The sequence below is a fragment of the Podarcis gaigeae genome (assembly GCF_964106915.1).
Source record: "Podarcis gaigeae genome assembly, chromosome: 3".
Lineage (NCBI taxonomy): Eukaryota > Metazoa > Chordata > Lepidosauria > Squamata > Lacertidae > Podarcis > Podarcis gaigeae.
In genome coordinates this window covers 52,433,010-52,450,809 of record NC_139680.1, presented here as the reverse complement: position 1 = coordinate 52,450,809, position 17,800 = coordinate 52,433,010, and the positions used below count along the sequence as shown (strand labels likewise).

The window sequence follows — 17,800 nt, the reverse complement described above, 5'->3', positions numbered from 1 at the left end:
GAAACAAACTCTAGCTCCTGTTGCTTCTCACTTGACTCAGATTCTTCCATCTTCTGCAATCAAGTGAAATGAACAACAAGTGCAATTGTTGAACTGGGGTTTTTTTTCTCTTTTCATGTAAACAATCAATTTTCTGAAGTCCATGAAGCTCAAGTGAAGGTTCAGAATCTGAAACTAATGATCTTTCAGACACTAGCAGCAATTATAAAAATAATTGAGCAGAGCAATCCTAAAAGCAGGGAACCGTGGAATAGTGAATAATCTTCGTTTGCAGGGTAGATAGAGAGACAGATAGTGTTGGATGTCTTTTTTGTTTCAGCAGTTTTTGAAACTATTCGTTTCAGTGGGAGGAATTAGCTAAGTGTGCTTCAGGCTGATATTGTTTACGGCCCATTCCTGAAGCCTCTCAGAAGAATGGAGAGACTTTGGATCCAGCAAATTGTAGGCTGCCTGACCTATCCCAGAACACTTCATTTTGGAGCCTACCACTGGCAGAAACACTGCGAACAGCCCTTTCCTCTGCCATACATAAAGAGAGACACTTGCTTCAGATGCCTTTTCTCTTTGTCCAGGCTCTCCTTGACCCTGTTTGGAGCCTGCTTTATGTGTTTGAATTCACAGGATTCCTGTTTCATATGTTTTTCTATGCTTTTAGATGCTTCTATGGTGAAGCTTTAAGATGCTTCTATGCTGAAGCTTTATCGGTTTTAGGTTGTATTTTTTTTTAATGATAATATTTGTTGTACTATAATCTGCTTACAGATTTTTAAATATTAAGCAAGTTATAAATGCTTTTAAACAAATACATGTATAGAATTGCACTATAGGCACTGCAATGACTGCTTTAAGCACCTTTTCCTAAGGGCCAATTCACAAAACTACGGTGGTAAGCCCATGAAAATCCTGCAGAACACACAATGAAGCTTTTTGTATGCTACTGAAAATATTAATTTCTAAAATTTTGTTACAGCATACAGAAAAAGCTTTGAACTTCACAGAGTAGGACCTGCATACAACCAGCTAACTGCAGACACAGAGTCAACATTTCTAAGTTGTTTTACAGTGCTGCCCATATGTTTAGCAGTGGTGAGAACCTTCCCAAAGTACAAAGTCAATTGATTTTAAGTGGCTTTGGCCAAGTAAATGCCATGTGATTAATGCAACAGTTTGAGTTCTTCTGAACATTCACAGAACAAATGGCAAAGCCAAACTTCCTTCCTAAGAATGAGTATGTGTTAATGGTGGATAACCTGCCTGTATCCCCATGGAAAAAAACAAGCCACTCAAGTAAAATCAGTCTTCTTTTACATAGAACAAACTAGTTGAGCAGTGTTAAAAGCTGGGTATTGATTTGTGCCCAGACTGAAAGTCATGCGCTGATGTAAATGAAAATGTGTCAAGAGTCAATATTGATTTTTTTTTAAGCTAGGTTGTCCCCTGGGAAATACTGCCAGACATACTACTATGCTTGTCAGTGAGTGAAATAAGACCCTTTTCCACAAGGCTACACATGTCCAAGCATCAAATTTCCTCTTTTTACTGAAGTAAAGTGGACACAGTGCTTAGCATCAACAGCTCGTACTGTGAGAAAAGAGTTGGGTGAAAAGGAAAGGGGATAATAAAATTCTGAAGGGGATAAAGGGCTATTGAAAAATCTGGAGACACCCTATAAATACATGTGAAAAGTACAATTTTGTTTTATGGGTGAGAATTAGCACCTAAAAGCTACCAGAGAACTTTATGAAGTTTTCAGGCACAAGAAAAATGTACTAAATACCTGATACCTGTTGGATAGTTGATCTTAATAACACCTGAAGAATATCTAGAGAATGGTGTGAAGAGACACGACACAGTGCTACTGCTAAAGCTTAGGAGGTTTTGCCATTTAAGCTACATCAGTGAGAAGTCTCTTGGGTAGATGTGGAAAATGTGAACAAATCCTGAGTTCCCCATAGGAACTCATGATACAATTCTTTAACATCTACTCAGAAGTAAGTCTTGTGAAATTCGGTGGTGTTTACTACCAGATATAGGTGGATATAGGATTATGGCCTGAATCACGTTGATAAATAACAACAAAGATTCAATGTGAACTCTTTTTAGATGAGTAACAGACAGCTAACAATGCACTTCTATATGTAAAGTCTCTGAAATCAGTTGCATTAGCACATGGTTGTGCAACATGTGCCAAGCATGTACAAGAACTTATTCTTCTTCCAACAACATTTCCCCATAGCCCTCAATAACGGCCTGTGCAATTTCCAAGGAAAGACTTGGAGATGTTGATAATTCTTACTCTCGCTCTTCTATTCAAGAATACATTGAAAATGTATTGTTGCATGAATTAAAGTATCTACACTGTACAGTAAAAAAGTCAGATTGCTTTTTCCTTAAATAATATTTGATATTGCTGGTTTGATGTACTCTTTCTACTCGGAAAAGCTCTTGCATCAGGGAGAATGTGGCTCCAACAAGAAAAAATAATTCTAAAATTCTTACCAGTCAATTGTTTTAAAAGGTGCACATCTCAGATGTACCAACCTATCCAGAGGTGGGTTTAGGATAGCACAACCAGTTGAGCCGCACTGGGCACCAGTACTACAGAGGGCACAGGAGCGATGATCTAGAATGGAGCATGAAAGGCAGGGGGCGCCAAATTTTAGTGTCACACAGGGAGCCATTAAAATCTGTGAGCCCAAAGCCTGCCACTGATTTATCCCTGCCACTCTGCCTTCTTTGAAATCAGCAAGGTGGGAAAGAGTACTTTGGTTGTGGCACTACAACAAAAGGAGAAATAAGACAATCAAACAGCACTGAGAATTGGTACAGATAGAATTGGTATAAATAGTTACAACACTGACTTGCCTCTTCTTCTGCTGATATGTGCTATGTAGCCTGGGGGATAACATGGTCTATTATTGGACATGAGGTTGAAGACTGCATCGCTCTAATGGGGCAATTAACTCTAACACTCAGCAACTCTTGATCTGCAGAATTTTGTTTTAAGATTACAATGATGAGGTGAAGATTAACACTTCTGGGTGTTACGGGACTGATGAGACATGACTTATTAATCCTCCAAGAAAAGCTTAATTGGACGCTAGAGTAACCTTGCTTCATTGTTACACGCCACCAATCCCTGGGAGATTGAAGTAGTTGGGGGTATATGGTAGCAAACGTTTTTGTAATTAGGCACACAAAGACTAATAATTCCCCTCTTTAGGAAAAGCATATGTCATTTCTTCGGTTATCACCCAGAGTTTTGAATTAAATAGAAGCCAATCCTAAAAGCCATTAGGCACTGTCAAGATCTATAAAACAGGAAGGCTCTTTGTGAGAACCAGCCCCCTTTGTTTTCAAGAGAATTCCTTCCAAGTGCTGGCCAACCAATAGCGAGGTCTATTCTAGTTAGCTAATTAACAGCCCAATTTGCTTTTAGTGTGTTGCTCGTTCTTTCATCAGGCTCTCTTGCATTTACCCATAAAAAGGGTTTTGCAACAGAGCTGAAAACATTTCCAAAATAGTATATTGAAAATATTTCTGCTGGGAAGAAAAGCTTCATGGGCAAGGAATCATGGGGAAATGAATTAAGTATTTGCTTTTGACATAAGAAAGCTGGAACAATCTTCTGTTAAGTTCACTAAGCGACCTTCTGCCAGTGTAGACATGTTCAGTGAATACTTGTAGGGCAGGAACAAGGATCTCACCATGTTCATTCCTAACTCTGTGAAGACTTTTGAATAAACATACACTTTGGGAATGGAGGCAGCAGACATGTTCCCGATTTCCCACAACCATTTCACATTCATTGAGGGTCTACCCCCACCATTCTTGTACAACTTCATGTGACATAAAATATGTGAAATAAACTATGTCACATGAAGTGATATTGGGGATTTCAAAAAATCAAAACCAAGCAAGCCCTTCCTGGTCTGATCTGAAGCAGAATGATTTGAGACAAAGTTTAACCTTTCTTCCCTGCCATGACCTAGGGGTGCAGGGATGGGGATTATCGCCCATTCAACAAATATTGACAATAAAAGAGCAACAACTCACCAATGGGAGTTGGTTTTCCTTTTGCAACTAACAACTTTAGGGTGAAACTTTTCAGTATCATGCTGATAGTAATGTGCAGTAGGGCCTTCAGTGTTCTGAAGAGTTAGAATAATAAAATTTTAGAGTTGAAAGGGACCTCAAGTGTCATCTAGTCCAAATCCTCAACACACAGTCCTCTATCCAATTTGAAACCATACCATACCCTACATTTGCAAAACTAAACAGGTTCTGGTAGAGTTCTTAAGAGGATAAATACAATTGTCTGACTAGGCGGCGACCGCCCTGGCCCCCAAATACAATTGTAATTATTTCTCAATTGGAACAAGACTTTTCACTGTACAGAGTGTGTTTTTACAATTGCTTTTCTATTTATTCTCGAACATCACTGTGAGCTAAGACAGACTGAGAGGCTGTGATTTATTCAAGATCACCCAGTGGCATTAAAGCTAAGAAAGGTTTCAATCCGGGGTCATTTGTATCCCAACTCAGCATTCTGCTCACCATACCACCCTGACTCACAATAAATTTGATGAAATATATGAAGCATTTTTTACAATACAGAAAGTGTTGGCAGTTTTCCTTAAAGTTGTTTTCAGCTATAGCATTGGAGAGACTTGTATTTATCCATGTCCTTTACTGCAAGGGAAACGAGAAATTATAATGATGGGATCATTAAAGATTTTAGAATAGTGAAGAGCTTGTGAAATAACTTAGCATGCTCATTAGGGACTTGGAGCAATCGTTTGAGAAGAAAAAGCCTTCCTACTATATTTATTTACTCTGCTATGCAAAGGATGTTTTGAGTCAATTGGGATAATCATTGTCAGAATTTTATGTGATTACAAAGCAAACTAATAAGCCATGCCTGTAAAATTATGTCACTCATATCTAAATATCAACAGGAAAGGTACTTCCATATGTAGATGCAGAGTTTCCAAATGTAGATGTTCAGTGTGGTGCAAACAGCATGCATTATCTGTCACTGATTTTAGCACTGATACTAGCTGATGGTCCCAATTCAAGATGAATTGCATTTAACAGGGCAGTTCTTTACATGTCTTTTCAGGAGTCTTCCTTTAGTTCAAGTGAGTTACTATTAGGTAAGGACAAATAGAGTTGTTGCCCAAATCCCACTGAAATCAATGGAACCATTTGCCACAACTCGTTTAAAACCATGGATTCTAGTGGGACTTAAGTCCAACGACTTTATCTGCATGGGGGCTAGCGTCTTGCATGAAGCTTGACTACTTGTGGCATTAAAGTAAAAGAAAACTCACTATTTTTGTGGATAATGCTTATTTTTAATGGCTAAATTTGTGAGTTTCAAATGTAGGGGACAGGAAACTGTGTAGGGAAGGCACACAGTAGACCAATAAGCTTCCAGGCTGTCACTATTTTCAAGTGGGATTTGGTCACATACTGGCAAATTCAGCTTGCAAAGTTATAGTTGATTGGAAGGCCTTGTGCAACAAACCTCCTTCCCCAAAAGATTCCCGAGTCCAGTGCCACTTGCTTTGATGCAACGTAGTCTAGCATCATCCCTGTAAACAAAATGGATGCTCATTAAATTGCCAGCATTGTCTAATCTCCCTGAAAAAAGAGTAAAGATGAATACTCAATAAACAGGTAGTCTGGAAGTGACATTAGTTGTGAATGGTAGCTCCAAAGATTTGCATGCACAAGGATGTCCTTAATTTTCACTGAAAATGGATCAAATGGGTTCTATGGATCAAACCCATTCTGGGGTCCTCTTGTCATATCTTTGCTTAGCCATAACCAAGCAGGCACAGTTTGTAGAAAAGACAAGCCCCTACGATAGGACCCAACGGTTTAAAAATGACCTAGAGTACTAAGTGCATTGGAAATGTAAGTTATGTTGACTTTGACTCTGCTATTCTGTAAGGTAGTTTGGGCGGTGGGGTATGGGGAGAGATAGAGAGAGATTGAATTACACTCTCACTGCGAATTTCAATCAGATCTGTCATCATACACTGAAAACAGCTATTCCGGTTGGGCTCAGTTCAGTGCATTCCTAGTCCCAGCTGAGGATTCAGTGCAATCAGTTGCAGTAGCTGGCAGGGAGAGGCAGTTGTGGTCAATTCTTCTTGGCAGTGAGACAGCAGTCTTATCCCCAAGGAGAGGAAGGAAATTGGAGTTGAATGATTTGGGGCTGCCCAGGCTGATATGCAACCTATACACAGAAGAGCAATCTGCAGGAGGAAGTCATCCAGTTATCTCAAATTCCTTTAACTTCACACTGACACAGGCAGCACGAAAGCAACAAGCATCTAGGAAACCTATAGGAACACATATTAAAGTAGCATATCATGTGCACACTGGAATTCAAATACTGAATAAGTTGACTTATCCATATTTTGGTCTAAAGCATGAGTGTGGAGTGACCTCTCTTTGCTGAAAGCTGGCTCAATTGCATTATCATCTGTTTGTTCAAGGCTAAGCTTAACAGCTGTTCCCCTTATGTAATTTTTACATCCAACCCTGTACATAGAAAAGGAACAATGGCAATCTCACTGTGGCCAACCTTTTTGTAAGTGCTTTACTGCAACGTTAAAACTAAGAGATGCACAAAAGTGCAAGCGAATTAACAATTAAGTTTATATATAAAATGCTGCTGGGCAAAACATTTTAGTCACTGGCATTCTCATAATGGTAAAAGCTCACTAATTCAGAATGCCTGCGTTCAGATCCTTCTTGGTTTGTGCTGAAAGCATTAATGAATTAATTGGTCCCATTATTAGTTAAACATGGTACAGGTTTTAAAGTACACATTTTAACTAGATCTTAATTGGCACTCTGCTAAAAAGGACAGCTCCAGTCAGTAATGCAACAAGGCTGAAAATATGCATCTCCTGACTTAAACAATGAACTTAAGATTCCCCTGCCCCCAATAAATTGTGTAACTCAATTAAAGGTAGCTTAACCATGAAATATCATTTGTTTACAATCATTTAGTATTTCTTTAAATACATTTAAAGCAAGAAAATGAAATGCTATGAACTGTAATTAGCAGGCTGTGCTATTTATCAAGTTTTTATTATCTGATTATAGATAACAGATTGTGATCAAGAGGGATTAGACCCAGATTGTCTAGGCATGCACCTATATTATTCCATGTAATTTTTTCTCAGGAGCTGTTGGCACAGAATTTCCACTACTACTTAAACTTTGCTGAGTTTACATATTTGGAGATTTGATGTGATGGCAAGGATTACTAAAAGAGAAACTGCTGCTGGTATATGCACAGTGAGTGATATCCAGTGCTAGTCATACACAGAGTAAGCCCACTGAAATCAATATACCTCAGTCAATGCTCTCCATTAATGTAAATTAAGACAATGGGCAGGGCTGGATTAACCATTAAGCAAAATAAGCATGTGCTCAGGGCATCAAAGGAAAGGGGGCACCACAGAAATTTTCCGTCGCTGGGTTTTTAACATTAAAGGTCACAAATTGTTCAGCTGAGCATTAATTTTCACAGTTGAAGTATATGAAAAACCCAACAGAACAAGTATGCAACAAGACAGGCTGGCCTGGATACCTTATCTCCACTAAATTTAGAAGGAGATGTGTTATGTAAGATTAGCTTTGAGGATCTGAACAAAGACTTTGCAATTAAAAAATGTTGGATAAAATTTGTCAAATGAAGTATACAAATATAAACATTATTTTCCATCTTACTGTAGGTTTTGTTTTACTTCAAAAAACAAAATTATATTTACAGTTTATTATTGTTTATATTAGTTATATATGGGGGCACCAAAATCTTTTAAGTTCTTAGGGCTTCAAAAGGTCTTAATCTGGCCCTGACACTGGAGAATATGGTTTTCACTTTTGAAGTTTGTAGCTCTTGTCCTACCTGCTTATATGATAATGATAATTAAATGTGTGTTGTGCCAGTGTGAGCTCCAGTGCATGAACTTTGAACCACTTCCACCAAGTTGGACTTAGGTGTCAGGCTGTGTGCATTCTCGCTAGCCAATGTAATAATGTTGAGGAAAGCATGAAAAGAAGAGAGCTGAGGTCAGAAGAACATGGGTACTGTGAATTGAACAACTATGCATAACATCCTGCACCACAGATTGGCATGAGTGTGGGAGGGACCCTGGGTAACTGGTAGAGCAGAATGCATTGAAAAGAGAAGGTGATCTGTTCAATTCTTGACATTTTCAGTTAAGATGGCCACATGTTGTTGTTGTTGTTAATTGCTTTTCACCTTAGTCTCAAAGTGATTAACAAACATAGCAGCAGGGGATGTAAAAGACCTCTGCCTTAGAGCCTAAACAGCCACTGTCAATTAGAGCAGATAATACTTGATTATATGAACAAATAGCAGGAACTTTAGAAGCCGCCTTAAATATAGTGAGAGCAGTGATCTATATAGCGCAGAGCTGTCTACAGTGATTGACAGCAACTTTCTAGGATTTCAGACAGGGGTCTTTTGCAGTCCTACCTAGAAGTGATGGGGATTGAACCTGAGAGCTTTTGCATGCAAAGCAGATGCTCTAGCACTGAGCTACATCTCTGCTCCTACTCTGATTTGCTATAAGGCTATAAGGCAGCTTCCTTCATTTTGCTTCGTTGGCTCCCAATGTATTTTGGCTCCCAATGTATGTTTTGAACTAATTGGTCCAGGGTCAACCCATGGTCACTTCCAACATTTCCCACCCCAAACCATCTGTTTCTACTCTTGTAAATGACTTTAGATTGGGATGTGCCAGAGACAAGAAGAGGAACTAATGTCTCGCATCTGACATTTGTCGAGGAGTAAACAAATCACTTCAGTTGTCAGCTGCGAACTGGGTTGGATCTCTCTTGAAACAAATGCTAGCATCTTCATGTGCAAAATAAAAGGCTTTTTTGATCTCCAGAGGCCTTTTGGTAGCCAGCACTTACTTCAGTGTCAGTGACCAGGCAGAGCAAAGGGCAGAAGGATGAGACAAGCGCAGCAAGGGACTAACAGGAGAGGAAGTCAACCAGAAAAAACCAGGATTTTCTCAGGCATATATTTTATTTATTGGGAGAGAACTGACTAGGTGGTTCTTTCACATTTCTCAAGGTGAGGTAATTGAGAAGCAGGGCCATGCACAAACTGCTGGGACACGCCTAATGGAACTGCATTGGAATTACTTTCAAGGAGATTGTCTTAAACTGTTTGATAGCTGAAACTACTCTGGAATTGGTAGAACAGCGTATAATTCACTGGGGCTCTAATGACAATTTTATGATGTGGTGTTGGGGGGAGCAAAAACCTTTTATCCCCTTCTTTAGAAGAAAAGGCAGTATTTCTTATATAAACATATACTTACATATTCCACTGAAATGGCAAGATTAAAAGAATAATTAGAATTCTGGGTCACAGTGGTATTCTGTTCACATCTCAGCCCTTAACAATCTGTTAAATGAGAGAGCTTAACAGAGGCAGGATTAACTGACTTTCTTTTAAGTTTGGTAATTGCAAATGCAAAATGAACATCATTCTGCCGACATGGTGCCAGAGGACAGCTCAAGCTGACGAAAGAGTGGTGAGCTATGATAAATAATGTATGCCCAATATCAAAAGCTGAATGAGATACAGAAATGGAGAACCCATTTCAAAATTTGGAATTTGCTCAAAGCATTTCCTGCAGTGATTCTCAAGAGGATGAGCACAGATCAGTAATAAGCTCTATAGCTGTGTATAATTTATAAACTTACACCCTTTTTATTCACAACAATTCTTATGTTATGCTTAAAGAAGGAAACAAAGAGAGAAAACAGTAAGAGCCACTTGATAAATCTGAATGAGATGGTTTTCTTTTCACTTTGACTTTTGCACTATAGGGTGTCAGTTCTGTCTAGAACCCCCATATATTCCAAATGTTAAACCCAACAAATGGACAGGAGAAAAGAACACGTCATTCTTATGTGACTGGTTTTTCTAAAGCCTTTTTTTTTAAAAAAAGAAGAGCTATCCTGTATATTTCTAACAAGTGATATTTAAGTGATTCCTGTAAAAGGATTGTCTACTGCTATATTTGCATAATAAGACTGTTCCATGATCATCCCATGACATCACAGCAGCTCAGGCGATGTTGGATGATGCAACAAACCATTTGATAAAATGAAGCCAGAGGGATTTTTGCTAATAGATATTGCTAGGGAGCTGTCAACGGCTGTGGGGTGCACAACTCAGGTCTTACTGCTTCTTTCCGGTTCCTGTGATTTATTTGGCAAATTGGCAGAACCACTTTTTCTTCTGCTTCAATTTCACATCTTATCCCTATCTAGTCAGCCACCTAAGGCTATCCGTCTCCCTAGAGGTACCTGCTTGAAGAGCCAACAGACTAAAACTGCCATCCAATAACATCACGGTTTGCAGCTCCAAGACAGAATACCAAGCATTTCAAATTATTCATAAGCATGAGGAATAGAGTCCTTGCAGTTGCTTGCTTGCTAGCTAGCAGTCCCTGCTGCTGACTGTGCTACTCACGAACCTGCCCCCTGGATGTCGTGACCCTCCTGCTCCTAAATGTGAACCTTTGGATCCCAATTGGCATCTTCTACCCTCTTCTTGCCTGTCATCCTGCTACCCTGATTGGCTCAGAGACTCTTCAGATTGATGTAGAGGATCTTGACTTCCTCAGATAGCCACAGTATTAGCAGGCAGTTATTTATGGAATAGTTTTAAGGACATAAACATATTTTGAACAGTAGAAAACTTCTTAGTTCATTTAAAATAGATGCTGTGGAGAGAGAAAATTGCACAATCAAATACCAGTTTCTGAAAAGGGAGTGTAAGAGGCCCAACAAATTGCCGAAGAGCCAGACCACGAAAGCAGGTGGGAAGTGGGAAGGCGACATTAGTTGATGAAGAATGGTCCAGGAAATTTTAAGCACAGCAATAGAGGTTTGTGGGGTGGACCAGGCAAAGCGACATTGCTGACCTGCCTTCCAAACCTCAAACATTGCTGTCAGTTCCTGAGGAGAGTGGTGAGGTGCCAGGAGTTCAGTACAGTACAGCTGTGGTGGCAGGAATGTCTGACTGGCTCTGCTGCCATGCTCCTTTTACTCTCAGGAACAGACAGTGATGCTCAGTGTTCAGAATGCAGGTGAGCGATGTCCTACCTCCCTGTGCCAACCTAGCAATACTAGTCTTTATTGCTCTACAGTGGTACCTCGGGTTACATACGCTTCAGATTACATACGCTTCAGGTTACAGACTCCGCTAACCCAGAAATATTACCTCAGGTTAAGAACTTTGCTTAAGGATGAGAACAGAAATTGTGCTCCAGTGGTGTGGCAGCAACAGGAGGCCCCATTAGCTAAAGAGGTGCTTCAGGTTAAGAACAGTTTCAGGTTAAGAGCGGACCTCTGGAACGAATTAAGTACTTAACCCGAGGTACCACTGTACTCTGTTAATTCCTTCTGAAAATAAGAGCTTAGATTTCTGCTACTAAACATCCCATATGCTTTAAATTCTTATACAGATGGTAAGTCCTCTGGTTTTGTCCCTTCTAGAACCATACAATGTGACCATTTGGGTGCTGACAAAGTAATATCAGGAGAATCCACATAGCTATTGCTGCAATTGCAATGTAGCATTAAAACACATTTCCAGCATGAATGATTTAGGTGTTAGCTTCCTCCTCAGTGAATTCAACATATATTAACATTTCCAAGTCTTACTGAATTCCGTACGTCTGTTTCTTTAAAATACTACCAAGGATAGCAAGACTGAAACGGCTCCCAGATTTTAATTAATCTGAAACAATCACGCTACCTGATTGTATGAGGCATATCACTGCCAAGGAAAGACAAAGGCATTGGGAGGAGGGGGAGCTGGTATATAAGGCACAAATGTTGCTGCGTTAACTTTGGCATTCAAGATGCCAAAATGCTATCCTGATCCTACCGTATCTGCAACAACCACTCATTACCAAATGAGATGCAGTTACAAAAATGAGAAAGGGTAAAGATTTGTATTTTAATCAAGCTATACTACTCAGACTGCAAAAGAAGAAAATATAGTGTTAACCATGCATACAGGTGACTCACATATTTTATGCATCTCTCCAGGCTTCTGAATGGACTACTCACCTGCCTATCTGTAGTGAAGAAGTCCTTCCTATAGGCAACAAGGCAGGGAAGCTTTCCACGCACACAAACGCACACACACAACCGCAAAAGTGATTCTTTTCAGTTGTGTCAGTTTAGCCCTGTAGTTTCCTGGGTTGCCTGTGAAATATTTATTGAGGATATAAAGCCCATTGGTGTTACACTAGATACTTGATAGCCATCTTGTATAATTTAAGGTACAGGAACTTATGCAATTTCTTATTTCAGGTGGTGGTTTTTTTAAGTAAAAATACCATCTGGGACTGATAAATTATTATTTCACAGTTCATAATGCCTTTCCTCTTTGTCTTGTTCTTACACAGCAGTTTGCAACATTTTTCAAATTTATCACCCTAATAAGAAAAGAGGAGCTCAGGTGTAGAAAATTTTCCAACCCCCTTGAAGATTGCAGCAGATTACTCATACATTCTCAGATTCCTACCTTGGCCAGACATTCCCCGCTTCATACTTTAATAGCCCCTCTAATTTGTTATGCTTCTTGCTTCTAATACACAGTGCATTCCTTGAATACTGACCAAGCTACTAAGAGTTAGGCAAACTCTTTGATACAAGGCAAATGATTGTACAGTGGTACCTCAGGTTACATACGCTTCAGGTTACAGACTCAGCTAACCCAGAAATAGTGCTTCAGGTTAAGAACTTTGCTTCAGGATGAGAACAGAAATCATGCTCTGGCGGTTAAGAACAGTTTCAGGTTAAGAACGGACCTCTGGAACGAATTAAGTATTTAACCCGAGGTACCACTGTATATATATCACACATTTTTCTATAAAAGAAACCACCCACAGAATCAAGGTATTATGTACATGCAAAACATGTCAAGCAAGGCATACGGCCTTTCTTGAGTCAAAAATGATTTAAGCCTTTTATTTATAGACAACCTCCCTGTCAGCTGGTTCTCAGGATGTTTGTTTTAAAATGTGGCACAATACAATATGACAAAAGAGCATAAAACAAACTTAAACTGTTATAGCAGTTTAAGACTTAAACACAGACTGAAAGATACATTTATTATTTTATATCTAACTTACCAGAATGTATTGGGGTTTTGTTTTGTTTTGTTTTTTGCATTAACTCCCATTTTAAAAATACATAAGCATCTTTCACTCACTAGAATAGTTGGTGAGGACCAACATGCAAAATAAAAATAAGAGACAAATTCAGTTACGCCAGTAATTAGCTATTAGGGAGCAGGTGTTCAGAGTCTATGAATCTTCCTTTTGTCTTTTTGTCAATTATTTACAGTAATTGCTATTGTTAAATCAGGTTCTCAGAGCTGGTTCATATATTATAGCAAAACCATGTTTGCTGCAGGGGAAAAAAAACTTTCCCATCATTGGGGCTCCACACAGGTGTCATAATTTGAGTTATGGGTTTGCATGTTAAGCAGTTACCTAATGGAATATTTCCATGCCAGTGTCTGCAGAACTAATAAGAAAATATTCTATGGGAAGTCTTCTATATGATAAGTTGCATGGACCATGGGAGAACAGTTTCCAGCAACAACCATGCCACTTCCATAAGCTGGATTTCAGACTTTGTCCAAGTAAACTTACTTAAGTCAGGGGGTGGGGGGATGTCACCCAAACTTTTCCAACTTAAAGATGATCATGCAAACAATTTCACAAAATTGAAATTTGATTTCTTCTTATATCTGAGACAGGCACACTTAAAAGGATAATGCCTTATGGGATCAAATTGCACCATAAAAGAGGTTGGAATGGTAAGGAATTGTAAAAGAGCATCAGCTTTTTGAAGAAATTCTTACTGCCTTCCTAACCAGGCCTGCACAAATCCTTTGGATCCATTACGCCAATCCATGCATGTGTGAACATTTCTAATGTGAATTCACAAGGGCTGTTTGACAAAGAATTAAAAAATATTGGAATGACTTCAGTGAAAGACAGTTGAGTTGCAATTCACTTTTAAGCAGCTTGTTTGCAAGTGTTCTGTGTAAATCATTAAATTTGCTGCTAACTAGATGATGGTTGTATCATTATGTGCAATTAAAACATTGGGGGAAGCTCCGAGAAAGATTGCTTATTTATCTGATGGAAAAGTATCTGTTCCCCTCGTGTTACCTGAAAGACACTAAAGACTATGGGTCGAAGCCAGTGAATCATACTCTGAGTAGACCAATTTAAATCTATGGTCATTACTTAGATTCACTTATTTCAGCGAGTCTCCTCTGAGTAAGGCTTAGTTGGATATAACCTTGAAAATTTAGAGACAATAAATTGTCTTTTCATGTATTTTTTTGCTGTCATCTGTGTCTGCCTGTGTTCCTGACAAAGTCTGCAGATATTAATGAGCATTGAAGTCCTCATATTTATACATGAAAAGAGACACTTAAACAAGCTTATTTTCAACATAAAGAATGGGATTTCAAGTTTGTTACAGGACCATCTTGTGCTTGCCTACTCTGCAGTAACTCCTGTTAAGTTCAACTAAATTTCTATAGGACTGCAGTCTTGAGAACTCAAATCAGAACCATCTCCTCCAAAATTGTAACTTTTGTGTTGATGTTCTTTTGTGATATCAGTAGTATTAGATTAAAAGCTATAAAACTATAAGCATTCGCTGGTCTTAATACCATTGTAACAACCATTTTTAAAATTAAAGAATTTAATTAAAATCATTGGGATTATAGAGGTACACACATTTCAAGCTGTCATGTGTAGGGGGGTTTTTTTGTTGTAATATTCTCAATCATAATTTTTGGCAATGGTATATCTTCACTACTAAAAATCTCAAAGGAAAAAAAATTCACCTATTTTAGCAAAAAAAAATATGCAAGGGATTTTAAAAAAAGACTGTAGGAAGAGAAATAAAAAAGAGAGTATCATCTTGTGGCTAATGCTCAAACTAGAATTCTTGAGAACCAAGTTCAAATCCTAGCTTTGTCTAAGGCGTATTGTACAGCTTTGTGAAAATCCCTTAAAATCCTTGTCTACTTAGTTGTTCAGGGGAAATGTGCCACTTTTTCTCCATGCATCTTTCAAGACAGGGCCTTAGATTTTATTGCAAAACAAAAGCAAACCCCACAGTGTTTTCAACCAAAATAAAGCTTGGGGTATGATCTGTCTCTTTAGATTAAAATATTCAAAACCATGGTTGCCTAGAGTTAGTTCACACGTTCATTAGACGCAAGAATTCAGCACTGTAAGTAACATTGAATAACTGAAATAAGACCCACTTAGGTTCTTCTAGAGGTTTGGTGGCCCGTGCTGAAGGAATTTTCCATAGAACTATTTAGGCAATAGACTGCAAAGAACAATATGATCTCTGCCTGTCCTATGCACTGGTCATGTCTATCTAACTTCTGTTCCTACCGTACTTGTCTGCTTGTTTGTAATGTTTACAAAAGATCTTTGCATATACTGTAGGCCTAAACCACACACTCATATCCCACATGCATTCCTGGTCAACTAACTGGTCAAAACACACCTATGAGCGAGCCCAGAAGTAATATAGGTATATGTGGCGGGAGGCATGGGAATGTACGATCTCACTCTCTTGCCAGATGTAGTCTTTACTCAAAGATTAGATCATCTGAAGAACCAGCTATTTGACAGACTTTTCCATTTCATTCCATGTCCCTTTTCTAAACCAGCTCATGTTTTCTGAGTTTGAAGTCTTACCTGTTTGGTTTTTCCATCTAGCGAAGGAGCAAACTAGATGTTATGATGGGAGAGCCATTGTTTACATTTGGGTCACTGCTGAATTTAGCATTTAACCATGGGGTTGGGTGGGATAAAAAGTGCAGGATAAGTGGAGTCCTAAACCATTCTCTCTCCCTGAGCCCCATGCTTCCCCACCCCACAAACCCCCTCCTGTTTCTTCTAGTCTTCTCAGAGAATATCCACTGGGGTTTTGAAATGGGAAATCTTAACTGAAAGTATAAGAGGCTCAGGACAAGTGGTTTCTGGGAAACAGGTGGTTCAGCAGCTTCACCTGTCAATCTGTGCTCTGCTACAAATCACACCGTATCATATTAGTTTGGCACAACCCACATATTCACACAAACTGTGCCATTGTAACATCTGATTTATCCCCAAAGAAAAGACATCCAGAGGCAGGGAAACAGAAGCATGAGAGTGTGCAGCCAGGTTCCTTCATTTATATCTGATTTTTCTCCCAAGGAAGCGACTGTTGTAAACCTTGCTTACACACTTTCATGCCTGTTCCTCTCCCGTTGGGCATGTGGATGTCAGAAAACTGCTAGTGAATGAGTTTGCAGAAATAATGTTCTGTATCCAACATTATTCTGGTGAAATTGACATGCTTACAATGGCACCCACCTCTATCTCCATTCTGCTGAATGTTCAAGGACTCAAAACCCAAGAACCCCCTGAATTTGGTAGTGCTGGAATTTAGAAGCACTGCCCAAACCGTCTCACTGCATAAACACGTTGTCTGCTTTTCTTGTGAGTGAGAGGGGGAGGGGGAGAAAGATGCAAGTGTGGGTTAATCACTTGTAGGAATTGATTGACTGCCTGTTAATAAACATTAGCCTGTATATTGCCACTTGCTCATGAGTGGTTTATGTATTCTGCTCCCTGCAGACTGAAGAAGTCCTGAAGATTGATGGAGGGCCATGCTATTCAAACAGCAGGCGTTGCTGAGACAGAAGCTCCTTGTGCTAGGCAGCCTTGCTATTGGAAGTCTCCTATATCTAGTTGCCAGAGTTGGGAGCTTGGATAGGTAAGTCATTAAATTAGCACGTGTGGGTGACATTCATAACCCTAAATAGCTTTAGCTGAGGTTTTTCCCCACAACTTCCTCTTAGACTTTGGAAAGAACTGAATAGGTTTCCAGCTCTTTGTCTTACTACTAAGATCTAGAAATACAATCTGCTGCAGTATTGATTTTCATTGTTATTTCCTTTCTTTTTAAGGGTGGAGGAGGGTGTGGGTAAACTTAAAAGTTTCAGCTTGCCTAAGCCAATGCATCCTGCCTTTCCATTTGTATTCCATGCGCATTGGCAGTTGTTTTCAGAAGGAAACTAAAGCAGCAAACAGTAAAAATGTCATTACAGCAGTTCATTTTTGTCTGTGTGTGCATCTGCGGATTGACCTCGAGTCTCGACAAACAGTTATGATGTATTTATGCATCTTCCTTTCTGAAATTTATGAGTGGGCAATTAATGTGCTACTGTGGTAGTTAAAATTATGCATGAGCCTGCAGAGTTAGCTTGTCAAGCCTGGAATCCTATCGCACTTGAAAGATTGCTGCAGGGATGAGGGATTTTCACTATGTTAATTAGCTGTTTTTGTGTGTGTGTGTGTGTGTGTGTGTGTGTGTTGAAGCTGGATACGCTGGGTGAAGAGGATCTGCCTGAGAATGATTTCCTCAAGCAACAGGGCAGATGTACAAAACTCAGCTTGTGAGAACAAATGCAGACCTAAATACCACCAAAAAGATCCACCTACTGTTAAATCCTATGCATCATTTCACCCAGAAAGCGACAAATTTTCCATATTCTGCCACTTGTCACAATTTAGTTCTCCAGTTTCTTATTTGAAAATGAAGTTCTGCATATACTGAAAAAGGAAGGATCATCTATGCCTAGGCTGGCATTATCCCACCATCCACCAGCAAAACTCCA

At 39.2% G+C, this 17,800-nt stretch overlaps 2 protein-coding genes across 8 annotated transcripts in view; one reads left to right on the top strand and one right to left on the bottom strand.

Moving 5' to 3' along the window:
* LOC310841178 (uncharacterized protein) overlaps positions 1-17,800 on the bottom strand; it is a gene marked incomplete at its 3' end in the record, with an annotated part of 142,666 nt that overhangs the window by 97,388 nt on the left and 27,478 nt on the right. The window contains exon 3 of the mRNA XM_083731764.1: positions 12,154-12,291. The remainder of the gene's footprint in view (positions 1-12,153; positions 12,292-17,800) is intronic.
* HS3ST5 (heparan sulfate-glucosamine 3-sulfotransferase 5) overlaps positions 1-17,800 on the top strand; it is a 145,954-nt gene that overhangs the window by 124,461 nt on the left and 3,693 nt on the right. For 6 of the 7 annotated variants that reach the window (XM_083731441.1, XM_083731445.1, XM_083731444.1 and 3 more), the window contains one exon: positions 16,758-16,896. In XM_083731441.1, the coding sequence (XP_083587567.1) occupies positions 16,790-16,896 (107 nt within the window). In that variant the 5' untranslated portion in view covers positions 16,758-16,789. Of the gene's footprint in view, positions 1-16,449; positions 16,620-16,757; positions 16,897-17,800 lie in introns of those variants that run through there. The other variant, XM_083731447.1, reaches the window with a different exon arrangement.